Source organism: Aulonocara stuartgranti, assembly GCF_965226115.1.
Source record: "Aulonocara stuartgranti genome assembly, chromosome: 4".
NCBI lineage: Eukaryota > Metazoa > Chordata > Actinopteri > Cichliformes > Cichlidae > Aulonocara > Aulonocara stuartgranti.
Genome location: NC_138942.1, coordinates 10,746,198 through 10,766,196, shown reverse-complemented (window position 1 = coordinate 10,766,196; position 19,999 = coordinate 10,746,198). Strand labels below are relative to the sequence as shown.

General features: G+C 41.7%; 2 protein-coding genes across 2 annotated transcripts; one reads left to right on the top strand and one right to left on the bottom strand.

The window, feature by feature from the left end:
- Positions 1-233: 233 nt before the first annotated feature.
- LOC309704425 (uncharacterized protein) lies at positions 234-4,475 on the top strand. The gene is made up of 6 exons (XM_082529560.1): positions 234-259; positions 2,803-2,949; positions 3,079-3,213; positions 3,285-3,389; positions 3,691-3,838; positions 3,973-4,475. Exons 2-6 carry the CDS (start codon positions 2,811-2,813, stop codon positions 4,079-4,081), a joined length of 636 nt encoding a protein of 211 aa, XP_082385686.1. The 5' UTR covers positions 234-259; positions 2,803-2,810; the 3' UTR covers positions 4,082-4,475.
- Positions 4,476-5,677: 1,202 nt separating this feature from the next.
- mrtfbb (myocardin related transcription factor Bb) lies at positions 5,678-19,193 on the bottom strand. The gene is made up of 14 exons (XM_082529559.1): positions 18,967-19,193; positions 15,575-15,640; positions 13,218-13,273; positions 13,053-13,128; positions 12,687-12,848; positions 12,114-12,292; positions 11,734-11,880; positions 10,402-10,649; positions 9,989-10,121; positions 9,009-9,878; positions 8,158-8,268; positions 7,902-8,039; positions 7,768-7,828; positions 5,678-7,680 (listed from the first exon to the last, which is right to left on the bottom strand). The coding sequence occupies exons 1-14, from the start codon at positions 19,064-19,066 to the stop codon at positions 7,250-7,252; spliced, it is 2,778 nt and encodes a 925-aa protein (XP_082385685.1). The 5' UTR covers positions 19,067-19,193; the 3' UTR covers positions 5,678-7,249.
- Positions 19,194-19,999: the final 806 nt, after the last annotated feature.

Genomic DNA, 19,999 nt, shown 5'->3' with positions numbered 1-19,999 from the left:
TTAAAATTGTACAGAATAGTTTTTACATTGCAAACTGTGTTTGTGCACGTGTGTAAATCCCCATATTCTTAGCAAAAGATAAAAAGATGGGGTCTAGAGACTTTTGCATACCTGTGCAATAACATAGCTGTTTTCCTAGGCTTGCATATAAAGTTATAACCATAACCTGATGATTTGAATATTCCCTGAGAACAGTTTGCTGTTGTTGAACCAGTACCAGTGTTACAGGATATACACGATACGGCAGGAACAGAAAAAGGTAAAGCAGATATCTTCCATTAAATAATGGTGAAATAGATTTTTATGAGGTTATAAGTTGAGATGTTAGATAAATGTTACAGCGGAGCATCATTGCAGTTGGATACTTATTTGAACTTGTTTTATATACGATTGATCAGACGATTACACGCAATCATCAGCGTCCGTGTCTCTTTCTGTTTTATAGATCTTTTGCTTGTTTTCTAAGCATCCAGTCAGACCTGAGAAGCCATGTTTCTTTTAATGATTGTGACCAAGTTATCTGATTCAGAGAAAGCAGCATATTTGACTACATGCTGGATGAACTCATGTCCTGCATCTTTTTTATTTCATATCAGTAGTAATAAACTTTATTTCTATAGTTTATTTGTAAAATAGTTACAAGGGGTATTTGCAGAATTAGAAAAAAACTAACAATATTTAGTCCAATACATACATAGTTTTAAAAACGTTTTGGTAAGAGGAAGTAAATTCCAGAGTGTTCTGTTAAAGCCAAAACACGGTGCACCTGTTTTGTTAAGCCTGAAACTTGCATGTTTGTTGCTGATCTCGTGCTAAATATTTGAAGGGGGAACAAGATAAGCAAATCATATATGTAAATAAATATGGTTGGAATGAATTAAAAGAATATGAACTTCATCACCAGCACATTATAGTCCACAGTTTTTATTTATTTAAAGTAAACTAGCAAACACTAAAACTAATGGTTTTATTTTATTGTATGTAGTTTTCTAAGTTCACAAAATTCTTTATTCCAAAAGTCTTGTTTTGACTTTCATTGTAGTTAACTACGATTTTTAAAATCTGGTTTTAGTTTTTAGTTACATGTCAGTTAACTATAATAACGTTCGGTCCTGGGAATTGTGCCAAAAAGTGATTGCTGATGTTTGTATGTGCATTTTGTCTAATATCCATAGTTATACTGGTAAATTCATGGAGGGGATTTATATAAAATTTATTTGTTTTGCAAGTATTCTCGTGACCCTGCACTGTTGTACCTACGCTGTGTTCATTATAATCAGTCACATTATAATCAGTCCAGTCTTTTTTGCCAGTTAAAATATCTTTATAGAACTGTTAAAAGTCACTTTGCCAAAAAACTGATTGCAGTCTTTATGTTGTGATGGAAATGTTCTTTCTGCTTCAAAATGACTAAATATCATTCATGAGAGATATGTGTGACAGATTATAAGCCAACGAGCTATTTACAACAGCTTAAATACTGGCAATCACTTTTTGGACCCCTTTTGGGTTCAGAACTGCCTCGATTCTTCGTGGTATAGATTCAACAAGGTGCTGGAAACATTCCCCAAAATTCTGGTCTATGTTTACATGATAGCATCACAAAGCTGCTTCAGATTTGTTATGATGTGAACCTCCTGATCCACAATATCCCAAAGGTGCTGTGCTGGATTAAGCACAGGTGGCTGTGGAGATCATTTTAGTGCAGAAAACTTCATGTTCAAGATATTAGTTTAAGGTGATTTGAGTTTTGTGACATGGTGTGTTACCCTGATGGAAGCAACAATCAGAAGACGGGTCATAAAAGGTCAGCAACAATATTCAAGTGTACTGTGTCATTTAAACTACGGGGCACAAAGAGCATCAAGAGAATATCCTCCACAACATGCTTCCTGTTCCTAGCTGATGGGAGTGGCACCTGGTATCTGTTTAAAGGTTTGATATGTTGATATGTTTTGAGTAGCTATTTGAGTTACTGTTGCCTTCCAGTCAGTTCAAAGTAATCTAGCTATTCTACTCTGATCTCTACCATCATCAGGGCATTTCTATTGATGACATAAGTAAGATATTTTCCTTTTTTTGGACCATTCTCTGAAAACGCTAAGGATGTTTGTTTGGGAAAAATCCCAGCAGATCAAAAGATTCTAAAATACTCAGACTAGCCCGTCTGGCACCAACAAGCACGTCACGTTCATCTTTCTTTCCCGTCTGACTATCAGGTTGAACTTCAGCAGTTTGTCTTGCACAAATGCCTAAACATATTGAGTTGCGTTCGCACGATTGGCTGGTTAGATATTTGTGTTTCGCAGTTGATCAGGTTTACCTAATGCTAGAAGCTATAAGATGCTAGAAGAGCCTTCCAAGTCTCTGAGCCATCTTAAAGATGCTGTAGGTAACATGTTTTTGGCATAATTGAGAACAATTATTCTGTATTTTTAAACCAAACGTAAAAACAACTACCACAAATACAATATGAAAAATGATTAGGATAATCATGGAATCTGACTTCCATAAAATAAAATTACACAATCATTGTCATTTTAACAACTTTATGTGAAAAAGAAAGCGGTAGGAATAAACAGGGAGTTGGATTTCTACTATTTTCTGCCTCTTACAACTTAAAGACAAAGATAAATGCATGCACTCTCTTATGCAATCATCTCATTTAGAATGTGGGGTTTAGAAAAGAAGCACATTTGTAAATCTTTGATTCACAGTAACATTTTATATGCTTAACCGGTCCAAAAACAATGTCTGCAATTAAATAAGATCACGCTTTCTCTTCTGCTTCTGTCCTTCCAGCAGTTGCCATGGATTTGGACAGCGAACTAAAAGAGATAGCCACTGAGATGAAACGTCTCTCACTCAAAAGGGTACAACTGAAGGAGAGGAAAAACATTCTGTGCATATTTCAAGAGTTGAGGAATCGAGCTGAGTTTGGACAAACAGGTGAGCACTCAAGCAACTTCTGTGACAGTAATGGCTGTTTGCAGTCTTTTATATTTTCCATGAGGAATAAAAGCAAGTTGCGCTATATGTATAATCTCTGTACGGTTACTGTTTTGTTTTTATAATCAGAGGAAGCAGTCTCTACTCAGAAGGAGATTGAGAGCATCGATGAGAAACTGAAGGAACTGAATGAAAAACAGTCCGAGCTCCAGAAAAATTACGACAACATGCTCAATGCCGCCAAAAACAAACAGCACAAGAAAGGTGAGTCCCAGTTTGCTATGGCAAATCTAGCACACTTTACGCAGCTAACCACATTTGTTCTTCTTTGTTAGTGGTCAGTTTCACAGACAAAGAGAATATAGATTCTGCTGCTCCTCCTTCTCCTCCTCCTCCTGGCTCTAATATTGTCTATGTTGTGGCTCCGCCTACTATCCCAGGTGAGCTACTTTTGGAAATTTGTCCTGTAAAACATAAAAGAATGAAAAGTTGAATGAAAACCACACTCGTGGTGAGGACTGCATGCAGATACTTGTGCTTGGATCGGGCCTTCTTGAGTGCATTTTCCCTTAGCTGCAGATCAAATACGACTTCATGCTACTGATTTTTGTACCTTCATGTGTGTTTTTCTTTCTTTTTTGTGGAAAACTATTTAACAGTTTGTCCAAGTTTAAAACGAGAGAGACGGATGTTTTGTTTTTATAAAATAAATCATCAGTCATGCATTGCTTCCCTTCACAGCCCCTGAAGTGGTTCTGGAGCTGGACAAGCTCCCGGCAGCTCCGTGCAGGACACAGTGCCCCGAGTGTCGGCAGTTCATCATGACAGAGACGTTCTCCTCTGTCAGCAGTGTGACATGGCTGGTGTGCATCATGACAGCTTTAGTAGGGTATGAAAGTCTCCTCCAGATTTACCATTGAAAGATTTGGACTGTTTCTGTTTGTCTAGCCAGTGTTATTGTCACCGTTACACAGCTTCCAGGCTAGTTGTCACTTAAGTGTCTTCTTGTTTCTTCTTTCGCAGCTGTGTGGCTGGTTGCTGCCTCATCCCCTTTTGCATGGATAGGTTCAAGTCCACCAACCACAGATGTCCTAAGTGTCGAACATTAATCACAACTATTAAAAAGCTCTGAGATGAAAGCAGATAGGGAAAGATGGAGAAGATGCTGGATATCCACCTAGTGATGATAACAACACAGCTGCAAAGGGTCTCCTGCACAATGCACTGAACATCAGTGCATGACCGGTGATGTTTGTAATCTCAAACTATAGCTGCTATTACTTTTTAGAAGCCTGTCAGACGAGACAGGTGGTTTCTGCCTTTATGCATATGCATACAGGGAGTGCAGAATTATTAGGCAAGTTGTATTTTTGAGGAATAATTTTATTATTGAACAACAACCATGTTCTCAATGAACCCAAAAAAATATCAAAGCTGAATGTTTTTGGAAGTAGTTTTTAGTTTGTTTTTAGTTTTAGTTATTTTAGGGGGATATCTGTGTGTGCAGGTGACTATTACTGTGCATAATTATTCCCTCCTTGTAAATCTCACATTTGATGATGGACCACAGGTTCAAATGGGGTTCAGATCAGGTGAACAAGGAGGCCATGTCATTAGTTTTTCTTCTTTTATACCCTTTCTTGCCAGCCACGCTGTGGAGTACTTGGACGCGTGTGATGGAGCATTGTCCTGCATGAAAATCATGTTTTTCTTGAAGGATGCAGACTTCTTCCTGTACCACTGCTTGAAGAAGGTGTCTTCCAGAAACTGGCAGTGGGACTGGGAGTTGAGCTTGACTCCATCCTCAACCCGAAAAGGCCCCACAAGCTCATCTTTGATGATACCAGCCCAAACCAGTACTCCACCTCCACCTTGCTGGCGTCTGAGTCAGACGCTCTGCCCTTTACCAATCCAGCCACGGGCCCATCCATCTGGCCCATCAAGACTCACTCTCATTTCATCAGTCCATAAAACCTTAGAAAAATCAGTCTTGAGATATTTCTTGGCCCAGTCTTGACGTTTCAGCTTGTGTGTCTTGTTCAGTGGTGGTCGTCTTTCAGCCTTTCTTACCTTGGCCATGTCTCTGAGTATTGCACACCTTGTGCTTTTGGGCACTCCAGTGATGTTGCAGCTCTGAAATATGGCCAAACTGGTGGCAAGTGGCATCTTGGCAGCTGCACGCTTGACTTTTCTCAGTTCATGGGCAGTTATTTTGCGCCTTGGTTTTTCCACACGCTTCTTGCGACCCTGTTGACTATTTTGAATGAAACGCTTGATTGTTCGGTGATCACGCTTCAGAAGCTTTGCAATTTTGAGACTGCTGCATCCCTCTGCAAGATATCTCACTATTTTTGACTTTTCTGAGCCTGTCAAGTCCTTCTTTTGACCCATTTTGCCAAAGGAAAGGACGTTGCCTAATAATTATGCACACCTGATATAGGGTGTTGATGTCATTAGACCACACCCCTTCTCATTACAGAGATGCACATCACCTAATATGCTTAATTGGTAGTAGGCTTTCGAGCCTATACAGCTTGGAGTAAGACAACATGCATGAAGAGGATGATGTGGACAAAATACTCATTTGCCTAATAATTCTGCACTCCCTGTATCATAATGCATTTTTCAGGCATGTCTGTGTAACAAAATGTATATTTCATTAATACTTTGGTACTTTAAACATGCTAGTTATTTTCAAATCTTTTTTAAATACAATAAAACTTCAAAATTACAGACTTTCCTTGTAAATTTTTAATGGCAAGCAGTAAAGGGCAAGTGCTGAAGCTCATAGCCAGACACTGAAATCCCAAAGAATCTCTGTATTTACAAAACGACTGTTAATATTTGTATAAAAAGCCAACATAAATACATCATGTGTAAATCATACAAATGCAAGGTTTTTGTATGCTAGTGTAGTAAAGACTAAACATTTGTCATTCCAGCACATAACCCCTTTTTAAGGAGAGACACTTGGGTGGTCAAATGAGGCACAAAGGAGGAGATGGGGAAAAGAAATAAAAAAAAATAATAGAAATTTGCATCATTTTCATAACAACTATTTCCATATTTGGGTGGCTTAGAAACTGCCAGTAAGTGGTCAATAATTTAACAATATGACACAGTTATTACACACAAACTGTACTGCCAAGATATAATGGTTTGTGTCACTATTAACAACAGAAACCAAAGGATAGCACGTCTTCCATTTGTTTGTATGAAGCTGATTCAAATCAGATGTGGCCAGTAGATGTCACTGAACTACAACCTGACTTGTAACGTCTGATGGTTATTTGATTTTGAAATGATGCTGCAGCAAAAACGAGCGCTGGATCATACTTCTGTTATTTTTCTCTGGTGTTGTGTGTTTGTGAGCTGCGCAGATGTCTATTTACTGAAAAATGAAAATAAATTATTCAAACATCTTCAGCCTTTAGGAATCAGTCCATCGCCCATCGCTGTAAGTGAAGAGTCTGGCTCTCTCTTTCTCTGTCTCGCTCCCTTTTTTAAGCTCGCATTTGTCTCGCGTATGTTTGACAGTGTGTACAGATGCACGGTGAGATACATAACAGACTTGTCTTCACTCTTTGATCTGTTTTGCAAAGTGCAAGAGAGGAAAACATGGGTTTTTTTTGGTAATAAATACTGGCCTTGGTTTAGTCAGAGCAGCTGGGCTGCTTGTTGTGGCCCCTTTTCTAATTTCATCATATTCACACTCCCAGCTCAAATTAAACATCTGATTTATACTTCACAATTCACATACACACAAGGATCGTGCAGCGGTTGTGTGTTTACAATCTGTTTTGATAGTGATAATCATTCCAAGACAGGGTGGAGTAAACTACACAGCAGCCCTCAGCTACATTCGCTGTTTGGCCGTTAGCACTGTGGCCAGGATTTGGGACATTTTCCTGCTCTTTCTGCTCACACCACGCTGACTGTAAAGCTCTACATTCACTGAGATCAGAGGACTAAGAGGAATCAATAACATTAAATGAGACTGATAACAAATCAGCGGCGTGTCTTGAGATGGAAATCTTAAAAGCTTACTTCCACTTTCAGCTCAAACTGCCAGTACCACTCTAATTTTATCTGTCTCCCGATACAACCAGAGGATTTAGAGACCTCAAAGGAAGCAGTTCAGCAACTTCTAAAGTGATGTTGCACGATGAGATTATTACAGAGCTGATTTATCTGTCTGGAAAGCAGAACGGGGCTGCTGAAGCATCCAAACAGCTCTTATTGTCTCATGGAAACAAAAGCAGTCTTCTCTCACAATGAAAAACGATCGCCTTGACAGCACTCAGTCCCAGTTCAAGTGCAGTTCACTAGAGTCCAGGAAGTCAGACGAGAAGACGCCTACTGGCACCGACACATCCAAAGAGTGACCCTCCTCTGCTGGCACAGACAGAGTGAGATCCAGCCAATCCATGTTGTCCATGTTGAGAGCAGAGGTGGACATGTTGTCATTAAAATCCACTTCCATGGTGTCCCCAGGTGCATGTAACTCATCCATCAGCTTCAGTTTTTGTGGTTCTGTGTCAGGGAGCAGTGCGCCCTCCAGGAGGGTTTCCAGCCGGGAGTCGGAGGTCACGCACGCAGGCGGCTTTGCTACCTGGACTAAGGGTGGAGGGCGGGATAAAGCTGTGTTGATGGGAAGGGTGGTTACACTAGCTGTCACCACAAGAAGCTTATCCAGGTTGGGAGGATCCTGTGTAATATAGGGGGAGATCTCTGAAAAAAAGAAGAAGAGAAGGACATGGTGAGATTTAAAACCTCATAAAGGTATCACAATAATCAAATCACACCCAGTATTCTCACCACCACTCTCCAGCAACACGTCAAACAGGTCATCCATCTCCTGGCTGGCCGCAGTGGGACCCTGCAGAGAAGAGAAACCGTTACATGTCTGAATGACACAAGTGAGATGCTATATTTATGTATCAGATTCTTGCCTGAACAGCTGTTAACATGCTGTGTTTCTGTTTAACGGCATCCTCATAGCGCGGTGGGTCTTTACACTTTGACACGTGGTTCGTGAATTTTGGATGCTGCAAGATCAAACTGTTTGGAGACTGGCTGGAACAGGGAGGCTAATAAACAGGAAATAAACAACATCAAATACAAAAATACTAACTACATAACATTAATTCTTGCATGCTTTACAGAAAAATTAAACATAAGCAGAAGGAACATAAGGATAATCTCCACCTTATTTGTAGGTCCTTTGGGAAGAGCCTGGCCTGAAGAAGCTCCTGCAGTGCATCCACTCACTGGGAATGTATTGAGAAAGTTCTGTGCCGCGGTATTAATCCTCCACGTCTGCACAGAGAATTGAAGAGGTCAGCACGGAGGCATCAGTGCAATCAAACATACTTTCTCTCAGGGAGTTTGGTTAAAGTAGCAGTGCAGCTGCATGAGAACTGTGGAAACCTGAAAGAAAACCCACTGTGGATCATTCACTTTTACGCAAAGACATCTTAAATTAAATTTCTTCAGCCCCTCTCCAGCCGGAGGATGACAATGTTTCATCTACCTATGACGGCACTGTTTGCAGGGTAAACCATGAGAGCTGCGGTTGAGTTAAGCAGCGGGTTCTGTTACTAATTCTGCCTGCATGTCGGACTCAGAGCAGAGGAATGACTGGGAGCGATGAGGGCACGATGGTCAGCTCTCACTCAGCACCTGCTCCAGTAACCCATGTTTCCACAGGCTTTCTTTTGATGTGCGGAGTGAAAGATGCCACCACTCAGCAGAGGCCTGTTATTACCGTAGCATGAAGGAAGGCGCATTAGCCATGGTAGCGCTTAACTGACTGTTAAATTAGTTACGTGATATATTATGCAGTGCCATGAAAAACATGGCAGAACATTTATGATGTTATCTTGTGTTTACACAGCACAATACTGGATTTATGATTTCAGGCGCGCATACATACGCATTGATACGTTTCCAGTTCCTACAAGGAGACTAAAGTGAGCACAAAGTCACAGCTGATAGTGGTGATGAATGGGGAGACAGGCTGAGGCAGTCTGTAGAAGCAGCGTAGCTTTTTTTCTTACCTTTGCCAGTGGCTGGGTTTGAGTACTGCATTGCTGATGTATTGCTGCTGAGGCCTCTGTTTTCTGTGGCACCGATCCAGAAGCCTGGATAAGGCCTGTGTGTAATGCAATGCCTTTGGTGGGGAGCTGGATAGTGGCTGCTGAGGCAGGAAGGGATGCGGGCAGTAGGATCTGAGCTCCGGCCTGCGCAGGCTGACGGGATTCAGACTGTGTGATGGTCTGGTGACCGAGAATGAATTGATTTTGACTGGCTATGTGGCTCTGATCTGCAGGCTCTTCCTGTTTGACCAGTACTGGCAGACCAGGAGAGCTGCAGGATGCAGTGCAGTTTGACGGACTCCTGCGTTCCTCTTTGACCTGCACAGGAAGCAGAGGACTGAGCTGAGATGGAGAGTCTCCCTGTTGACTCCTTTTCTCCACCTCCAATTGCATCTTCAGTTCCTCCACCAGCCTCTGCTCCTGCTCCAGCTTCCTCATTAGTTCCTTAATCTGACGCTCCTTTTCATGTAGCCGTTTGTCCTTTTCAGAGTCCTGCTCGTGGGATTTTGTGTCCATGGGACACTCCTCATGTGGCGCACTCTGTGGGGAGCTCATGCAGGGAGCATGATGGGCTGGAGCATCTGAAAGCAGTTTTGGTGGACTGTCTGCTGTACTATTATCTTCTATGCCCAGATTAGAGACTCTAGAAGCAATAGGGGACACTGGTGGGGTTAATTTAGGAGTTTCTGACTGTGAGATTGCTGCATCGATGGGAGCAGCAGTCTGGATGCTAGAGTTCTCCTGATACAGCTTTAGCCTCTCGATCAGCTCAGTCTTGGTCCCAGAAACAGGCAAAGATCTGAGTTTTAATTCCATTTTCAGCTCAGCTACCTGCAAAGATAAAAGACTTGTAAAACAGCTGCACAACACTCAGCTCATTCACCTCTGCAGCAATCATATATGCATGATACAATCAGGCTGCGCAGGCTGCAGTGCGTCACCTTCATCTCGTCCAGATTAGCTGGTAAGTGATCCGGCTTGCGGTTCATGTGGTGGAGCTGCAAAGGGGCAGACGCAGCGTTTCCACTAAAAGCAATGTTAGAACAGCTGGTTTGTACCTCAGTTGTTGGTCTGCTGTAATAAGATGTCAAGAAAAGGGAGTGCAGATGAGAGAGGGATTTTTTCTTTAATCCATTTTTCATAATGAGCACCTTCTGTGTAGGAAGCTGCGAGCAGGAAATGCAGAGTAATTGAGACAAAAAGCAGCTGTGATTAAACCGTGATAACAGTTATTACATTTTACATAACAAGGTGCGTACGTCTGACTGAGGATTTGAAAATCAACGTTGAAGTAATTGTAATGAGGATAAGAAAAATCCTGACTGCGATGAAGTAAAGCTTAATGGAGCCATACTTGAGCTTGGAGGCCTGGTAATTGTACTGCTGCTGTTGCTGCTTCTGCTGGTTTAGGATCTGGAGCTGCAAGAACTGCTGCTGTTGCTGCAGGAGGCGGGCGTAAGCAGAGTCCATTGGCACGTCATTAAGCTCTTGTTTCTGGTCCGGGGGAATATACTGATGGTACTTCAACTTCTTCACTCGTGGTTTGGGCTCTTTGCTCTTTTTGCTGCGGCTTTTTTCAGCAGGAGGCTTAGCCAAGCTTTGCTGCAGAGCACAACACACACAAAAAAGGGGTACATAAGACCAGAGAGGACCATGTGGAGGATATTCTTTCCTCATGACTGATCTCAGGCCAGTCCAGTTAACTTTATCAGGGAAGACAGTTTGCACTGCCAGTACCAACACTGTAAGAGTTGGAACTGATACGGTACTTTTATAACTTTAACATTAACATTGCTCTGACACTCGATGAGAACAGCAGGATGAGGAAACGGGTAGTGGAAATGTTACACTTATTGTTTTACCACCTGCAATTACAGGATGTAGTACTCATGAAAATGGCTTGGCACAAGAGCAGCAGGTTCTAGCAATGAAATCAGAAACTCGGGCCGGGTTAAACAAGCACTCACTTTCCAGTTTGTCAAACTCACTCCCTTATTATGTTCAAAGGGAGGGAGAGTTTAGCTTATACTCTGAGGATAACTGCATTATGATAAATGGATAAGTTATAGCTTCACTCCCGTTCTTTGATTCACAGCTTAGCCACGATGAGGAGGGCCGGCCTGTCATTTGACCCTAAAAATAGACAAACTGTGGCACAGATTTAAACCTCTGGATGGGTGAAATAACTTTAACCCTTGCTCTTTGACCTGCGCTCAACTCCAGCTAAATGCTGAATTTTTTTTGTCTGAGCCAAAACTGATGTAACTTTTAGCATGAGAAATAACAGACTCTGACATTGTGTCTCTCGTCACATTTTCAAAGGAAGCAACACAGATGAAGAAAATAAGTCAGGAAAACAGAGCCAGAGGTCAACACTGCAACAGCTGCGTATAAACTACACGACAACAATGACAAGTAACCATAAACTTATTATTATTATTATTTTTAGAAAAATAAAGAAGATTGGGTTTTTAGGGGAAATACAGATAGTTATTTTGAAGGTCAGATTGCCAAGACTTTGGAAACTATTTTCCCACAGCCAAAAATCTCATGTTTTTATATGATAGTGTTATTGGTTACGGTTACATATGATGATGATGATTTAAGACCTCAGAGGATTTTAAAAAGCATCACTAATCTAACTTTAGCTGTAAGATCACATTAAAATGACTAAGAGAAAAGTCACCTTCACAAGAACTGGCCCCGGTGTAACACAGGTGACGACAGTGGTGACAGGTTGAGGTTGAGTTGATTGTGGGTTGCTTTGTTGCTCACCGGTGGGCATAGGGTTGTTTAAATCTGATGCAGACTGTGAGCTGGGTGGCGGGGAGTGCTAAGAAAAGTAAAGAGAGAGCAAAATCACATGAGCCCCTCAGTAAGAACAGCAAAGCTGAAACACCTGCTAACTATCATGCCACCTATGAAAAGGAAGAAAATATGACCCAAAATAGGCTGATAAACACTTGAAAAATGAGCATGGAAAACTACTAAAACACAGCTGATGTGCTGTATGTAGCAACTTAAGTAACCTAGGTTTTTGGTCGTCTGATACTGGTGTTGTCGTACCTGTATGGTCGTTTTTAACATAAGAGTGGCTTCTTCAGACTCCCGCGGCGAGGCCGATGTAGAGCTGGGAGAGTGTTGGCTTGCAGGACGTTGCGGTGAAAAGGCATCGCTGCTGTCCTCATCAAAGTTGTACACGTCCGAAGTGTCAGGTGTCTTCGCACGATCCACCTTGCTACCACCTGTGGCACAGGATCAAAAAATAAGCAAGCACTGGTTATTATTTATTTCAAGGATAAATCAAAATAATGCAAATAGAGCAAAAATCTCTGACTATAGTTTAGAGATGTAAGCTGAGACTGCCCTGCTGAGATATTTCGACGTAAATGTCATAAAAAACAAGCTACAGTTTTTTCAGTGAGGGCCAGCTTATCAGTATTAGCATTATCACAGTTTTACTGCTGTAATTAAACGGGGAGACCTTTCTCACAGCAGGCCTTTGCTTCCCAAACAAAGATAATACATCATTAAAAATAGATAAAAATCCACCAGATGTGCTGCACAGCTGGTTTGAATTACCTTCGCTGCACTCACTGTAAGTGGTGAACAGATATAATAATAACAATGAGGCTCTACCATTATTAACCTCCTCAACACCGGGGTCCACAGGCAGGATGTTCTTCTCCACCAGCTCCATGGGTCCGGGCCTCTGGGCGATCTTCTCATTGAGATCATCAGTCAGTCTGGCCCTCTTCAGCTTCATTTGTGTGGCCTGCAGGGAGGGCTCTGCATGTGTCTCTGATAAACACAAAGAGGATGTTCATCTGTGATCTGGCCAGTATCAGTCAGTCTCTCAAACTGCTTTATCATACTGACTCACAGCAGACTGAGCCAGACCTCACAAAAGCCATGCGTGTGGTTATAGCTTTGTTAAACACAAAGGTAATCATCTCTCTTATCTCAACACTCTTGCCCAGTAAGAAAACACCCCCGGATGATTACCTTGTAGGATGTGCATGCGGACCAGCTCAGAACGTCCGGGTCGGCTGCAGAGTTTGTGCTTCAGGAAGGTCCCAGTCTGTTTAAGAAAAGAAAAAAAATAAGAAAATACTCTGGGTACAGGATTGTGATCATCTGCAGGCTAGAGTGCATTCATTGCTGGCTTACCCTGGCTCTCTCCAGGCTGCGAATCTGCTCATGGAAGGCAGCAGGTGCTTTTAGGGCTACGAGAAGAGAAATCCATAAGAAATCAATACATTTTCTTGTTTAATACAGGCTAATTTCACACACACGAATGTTCCTTTGATTTTAAGACTGACGTCTTTTTGCATTCTTTCTTTCTAATCCCAAATAGTTTCCCCTTTGTCTGCCTTTGATATCATGACAAAGTATGTTTATGTAGCAAGCCTCTTAGTGATAAGATTGTACTCCACAACAACAGAAATGACGATGTAACAGCATAAGTATAATACCACAGGAAATCTCAGTATTTCTAAAACATATACTTTTCATAATGGCCCTCATTAAAAAGTCTTTTAAAGTTATCAAGCAGTTTTCTCAAAAGTACCAATAACGTACTGTATGCCGACATAAAGTGTTTAAAATTATGGACAACACATATGTAAAAAAAATCTAAACTACAAATACACATTTGTTACAAACAGTGTAAGCAGATATAAAGAAGAAAAGAAGGGAGATAAAATGCATCTTTATTCCCAAATATGCCAAAAAACTATTTTCACACTCCAGGGTCGTCCAGTTTCATGTCATTGTTTATTATTTTGTCTCCTTTTTGGCATGCAATGGCGTGTCATTAATAATCAGCAGCTCGTGGGCGGGTGTCTGACAGGAAGTGTCAGTTTAGCTGACTCAAACAACGATTATTCCGTCCTAATTTCTGATCTGACCGAGTAAACTTGTTGAGCTTCAGACGAGGTCTGGCTCACCGGCGAGTCACCTCTGCTATGACGAACATTGTTTGGTTTAAGGACACTCTGCCTGGGGGGTGCTCTGAGGAGTGTGTCAGAGGAGCAAAGCAAACATTCCTCATGACCAAAACCTCACTGCATACCTATCATAAGCCTCTAAGTGTAGGAGAGGCAGATTGCTATGGAGAATGGCCTGGGAGGCTTGTGTGCAGGCTACGCTTGGCCAGGCCGCAGAGGAGATGGGGGGGCGTCTGACCTCCACTGAAGGCCCAGCCGCTGACTCATGAGGCCGCGTGGAGCCAGAGAGGACCTGAAAACTTGACTACAGGGGGCTTTTCATGACAGAACTAGATAAAGAGGAAGATGTCCATCTTTTTCCCTTTCTGTCTTTCCAGCTCTCAGTGGGATTCTGTCACAGTTTCAGCTCATCTTTTATTGACTGTACTCCTAAACAAAAGGCTTGCTGGAGGGAGGTAAAACAGGGACCGAGTCAGCTCCACCTCTGCTGGATCAAAGGATGGATGTGGATGGTATTAAAGCGGAGAAAGCCACTCCAGCTTTGACACCAGTGTGTCATTTATCTGTTATATATTCCAACCATTTTCACCAGGTTTTCAAGCACAGTGAAGCGATTTCAGCCTCTGACATAATTCTATAAAACAGCCCTTATAAAATAAAGCAGTTTGATGTACAAAGAGGATCTATTATATTAACTCTGAAATCCATATTCTCGATTCTTGGACTCTACTAAAGTGGCTTTGCATGATTTATAAGTCAAAATAATCCTCATTGATCCTGTATTAGGCTTTGGTGCAGCTCCTCAGTTCTTCCACTGTCTCAAACAAGTCGTTTTAGCTCCTCTCTCTTCAGTGCCACCCTCAATTCATACCAACTTTCTTCTGATTGGCTGCCCCTGGTAAATTTGAGGTTTGATCAGCAGGTTCAGCTGGAATTTCTGTACTCACACTTGTATGCCTGTCAAGGGATATTCCATCTCTTTGACATCACACACAGTCAAGAATAGAAACGTCCTGAAAACAGTCTGAAGCCTGAGCGTTTGGCTCAAATTACTTGTAGTTAAAGAAACTCATTATTTCACACTAATGGGCTCCATTTAAATCCATCCATCCATCCCTCAGTCTAGTTTCTTCCACTTATCCAATCATTACAGAGGATTCATGATAAGCAGTGTATACTGGATGTCCTTCTACCCAGCAACATTTTGTAGGACACTTTCCTAAGGTAAGCTGAGCTATATTATCTCTCCAGTACATTCAAAACCTACCCCTGGGTCTCCTTCCAGATGTGCATGCTCAGAAAAACTATCCTGATTACAAGCCCAAGGGTTGGCTCTACTCTTGCAGCTCCCACTAGATTTGATTTATTAAATTATCAAATAAAAGCACAAAAAAATACCACAATAAATTCTGTATTTTGAGTTGCTTCATGATCCCCTATGTTCACCAGCTATTTGCTAATAGAGCCTGTTAATTTGGGAGAAATAAAAACACAATATTTTGCTAGCTATAAATTTTTTATTTCTTATTAACACTGTTGGTGATGTTCACTGTTGTCTTATGTAGTAAAAATACTCACGCGGCATGATGCCTTGGTCCACAAGTTGCTCCCGAGTTCTCCTCTGCTGCAGACAGAGCTGCAGGACTATGAGAAAGCGGAGACACAGAGGTCAGGGTTAAACTTTTACCATTCAGAACCAGTTTGACTGAGTCACCTAACAACCATCCCTTCTGGCTTTGAACTGCGAAACCTGCAAGACTTCAAATAAAACAAGGCACTTATTATTTCTCAATCAATACGCTGCCCGAAGGGCTCAACTGTAAACCCCGTTCACCACCACAGACATTCTGTACTCTTCCTGTATGGTTTTAGCTCAGGGGTTGTGAGGAGTACCACACATTTTACAACACGCAAACAGTGTGATTGGCTGACAGCCTTCCCAGTGAGAGGCAATATCTCTGTGTGGGTTGCAAATGCGCTGAGGAAATAAAGTAACTACAGAGAAGAACACAAACAGATAAAAGAGGGATTAATGTCAGACCTGCAGTTACAATAATGAGGAAAACTTGAGCTGGTCATGACACCACTGAGAGCCAAGTAACTTGTGTCTGTTTAATAAATTGTTTTTAAAAACTAATCTTGCTTTGGATGGATAAGAAGTGACCAGTCATGTTACTGTGGAACATCAAAGACATGACTATCTTCCAACAGAAATTGTTGAGTCTTGCATGCGAGCTCTGCATATAGCACTTGGATGATCTTCGGTTTTATTTCCCCAAAAATATAAACTGTAGTAAGACGTTGTTTAAACATTTATAAACACGTGAGCGTGGACATGTTATTTCAGTAGAACGCCGAAATTCAGTGCAGGCAAAAAAAAAAGAAGTCTGAACAGAAGGCGGTGGGTGATGGGAACGAATGAAGTGGCGGTGGTGAGGTACGTGAGGCCTTTATTGTCACCCTCGTAGTAAAGTGAAGTTAACTTTAGCTCGATCTACTCAGGGGCATTTTTGGGGGGTGGGGGGCAGCTCCCACTCATACACAAACACACACAAATACAAGGCAGACCTGCTCAACTCTCCTGGGAAAGGCACTGCTTCTGAACGGGCCTCTGTGACTCACGCTAGCAAAAATAAACTGGGCAGCTGTGAGAACAAGGCCTGGGAACCATGAAATTTGGGGGTAGTTAAGGGGGTGGGCTCTGCATTCGTACGCAGAGACGAGGGGATGTTCATGGGCTTCTACTGGTGGGCAAGGGAACGCGGAGTGACAAGAACCGAGGCAAAGGGTGGAAGGCCGAGGCCACTCTCATAGCAGCCCATCCACTGCAGGACAGAGAACACAGTGTGCCTGCTCTGCCTGCTGTGTTTCCTATTACAAACACAGGCCAGAGGGGTTTATGGTCAGCCAGAGATGGATCATAACGGAAGATTGTAGAAAATGCCACAAGCAAGAGAAGAGTGCATACTACAACGTATGAATAATATCAAAAAGTGCCTCCTAGCTCTGACAGAGAATGCAATTTTTAATTTGAGGTATGGTAGTATGGGGTTACAACTCATGCCGGGTCCTCCTCATCACTCGGTGTCATCTTTGGTTCAACCTGAACCCTGGCTAACCTTCTCCGTGATGCAAACTGGCTCCGCTCTCCTGCTCACCAGCAAAGCGTAAACAGAGGTTTTGGAGAAACATAGAGAGGGGGCTCGGCTCAAATCCTTGTCTACTGATGTAATCTCTAATCTCAGACCCATGTTGTTCTCAGCAAATCATCCATGGAGGTCTCCCATCAGACCTCTGAAACAATACAAATAAAAACTGGTGTGGCCAAAGCTGAATTTAGTTTAGAAAGAGACTCATGCTGGGTTATGTTGATTTTGCAGTTATAAATACAGAATTCTCCAAACAGAGTCCCACTTTAACAGCATTTGAGGCATTTATGATGGAATGCATCATGAATATTGAAATAAAATTAGTCTATCAAAAATGTCATTTTGATTTTCCTTCCATGCCTTTGTGTGGAGCCTAGAAACTTAAAGGCTGACTTCAATCCTTGGAAAAAAAATACCTGCAAACTTATCGATAATAAAACACGTACATCCTATGTTTAGCAATGCAGAGAATTCATCAGCAAGACTATCTCAGTATCTCAATTTTACATTATTTTTTAATTTTTGTATTATTTTGCCTCAGTGAAAAAAGCCAGAATCATATTAATAATAAGAAAGTAAAAAAATATTGCTTCCTTTCTGCCACGATTAGGTGTCAGGGCAACCAGGTTTCTCGCTTTATATGGGAAAGAAAAGCCTTTTAATAACATTATCCCACATTTTAAATGGCAAAAGTTTTTTTAAGGTTTCATCCAATGACAGTGAAAAAAGCAGAATGACTGTGTGGAAGCCAGTTGTTTGAGTTTTAAAGTGTATAAATACACAGGCGAAAATATGATGTGAAGTGAAGCAGAAGCACAAACTTCTGCTTCCTGTCAAGCTTGTTGTATTTTTTTTTTTTTTTTAGCAAAGGAGTAAAATTCAAGGAAACACATTTTGGCTAAATGCCAAACCTGCAAAGATTGTGATTTTTTTTTTAAAGACAGACACATTAAAGTCTCAGACTAACTCCTAATATCGGTATCAGCATCATCCCACACAAACATACTCTTTCCCCAGCATTTACTTTGTTAGGATTTGGTCAGATTAGTGTCAGATTATTACTCTGTCCTGGCAAAGTGATCTGAATCTATGAAGAAAGAGATATACTTAGTCAGGTAATGAATAATGATTTTTGTAAAAGCAGCAAGAATAGTTCTAGTGGAAAAACTTATATATATACTTCTTTTGCATAAATCCAGTATAATACACTGTTTTCATTTGAGTGTGATTCTCTGCTCACAGTATTAAAACGTAGCATGCAAAACACGCTATGTTGGATGCCCTATAAACTTTAGGTATTTGCAAAGGTTTTTTTTTATCACATTGCCAAACAAAGCCTATAAATCACTAACAAGACTGGTATTTTGTGTTTTACTGGCAGAGGCCACTTGCTTAGAGGAATGTCCTGGTGATGAATGCAAACCAGGAAGATAAAAACATGCAAATAATGATCAGAATCCTGATTAGCAGCATATCCAACTACTGCACGTCAGTTGAAGTAACTTCATTGTGTATGCGCATTACAAGAGTGAAGTCATGCTTCTGTGAGGTAATACCTTATAATAGTGATCCTACAGAGTGCCAGTTTGAACACAGGTAATTTAAAGCGATGGGTAATTACTTTCTACTTAAACAAATTCATCAGAATTCAAAAGAAGTGATGCTCCACTTGAGTCACGATCATGATCTTTTACTGTCATTTCCTGTTATGGCTGTGTGTCCATCACAACAATCCCCCCCTCTGCTTCCGAAGGCAGGGGATTAACATTACATTACAACAAAGCTTTCTGGTTAGAAAAAAAAGAAAGAAAGAAGCAGTACCTGATTTGAATTTACCCCTGCAGATGGAAGGGGTCTCCACGTCAAGGCACGCCATAGGGAAAAGTTGTAGTTCGATTGGTGGCCAGGTCTGGAGTCCCATGTGGTGATGAGGCCAGTGGAGAACACGGGAGTCAGCGAGAGGGAGGAAAGAGCCAGCGCTGAGAGGACGACAGCTGGCTCGCTCTCTCTCCGTCTCTCTGCCGGCCTCAGTGGAGAAAGTGTGTGTAAGTATGTGTGAGCGCTCACTCAACGTCAGAAGGAGGGAACACAGTGGTGCCTGCGTTAACCCTCGCTAGGTCACTGTGTTGTGTTCACAGAAGACTCAAATTGCAACACGACACCAGAGGGAACAACTTTTAAACGTGGTAATAATCAATATTTCTTATGCTGGGGAAATTCACTTGGCCTGGGACCAAAACATTTACTGGCAACCAATAGGAAGCTGATCAAAACAGGCTGTGATGAATTTTGAGTTGGCACATTTTTATGAGAAATAGCGTGTGTGTGTGTGTGTGTGTGTGTGTGTGTGTGTGTGCGTGCGCGCAGGGACCCTTGCTGCACTAAATAACAATGACAAGAACACATAGTGGGATGATTTGATTTTTAAATGAGTGATTATTCCTTGAGGTGTTTTTGCAAAATGACATATTTACAGTGTTTGTTTCTTTCTAGATTCCCAGTAAACCCCCAATAAAAATCAAAACTAAAGGGAATGTATAAGAGAAATTTAAAGAGGGGACGTCCAAAAACATCTTTGCTAGTCGTCTTTGCCTTTCCGCAGCTAGAAAAACGCTAACAGGAAATGAGATAGGAGCGGATTAGACTAATTGTGGGAAGTTGTGTGTGTCTCAGTGGATCCAGGAAGGATTGCATGTGAGCCAAAACGATCTCGTGTCAAGGCGACGCTGCAAAGACATGATGCTGTGGCAGCGCTGCGCTTGACTGTGAGGTCAATGCATGCTGTGGAGGAGTGGACAACTGCACTCTGGATTAATAATGTCACTTGTGGGATCAAGAAATATGCATGTCAAAC

Bases quoted from the DNA above. Each gene is read 5' to 3' on its own strand.
- LOC309704425 (XM_082529560.1), top strand. From the start codon at position 2,811: ATGGATTTGGACAGCGAACTAAAAGAGATAGCCACTGAGATGAAACGT. The intron at 2,950-3,078 runs GTGAGCACTCAA...TTTTATAATCAG, and splicing joins AGCTGAGTTTGGACAAACAG to AGGAAGCAGTCTCTACTCAG. The intron at 3,839-3,972 runs GTATGAAAGTCT...CTTCTTTCGCAG, and splicing joins ATCATGACAGCTTTAGTAGG to CTGTGTGGCTGGTTGCTGCC.
- mrtfbb (XM_082529559.1), bottom strand. From the start codon at position 19,066: ATGGGACTCCAGACCTGGCCACCAATCGAACTACAACTTTTCCCTATG. The intron at 11,881-12,113 runs GTACGACAACAC...TACTTTTCTTAG, and splicing joins TGTTAAAAACGACCATACAG to CACTCCCCGCCACCCAGCTC. The intron at 10,122-10,401 runs GTATGGCTCCAT...ATCTTATTACAG, and splicing joins TACCAGGCCTCCAAGCTCAA to CAGACCAACAACTGAGGTAC.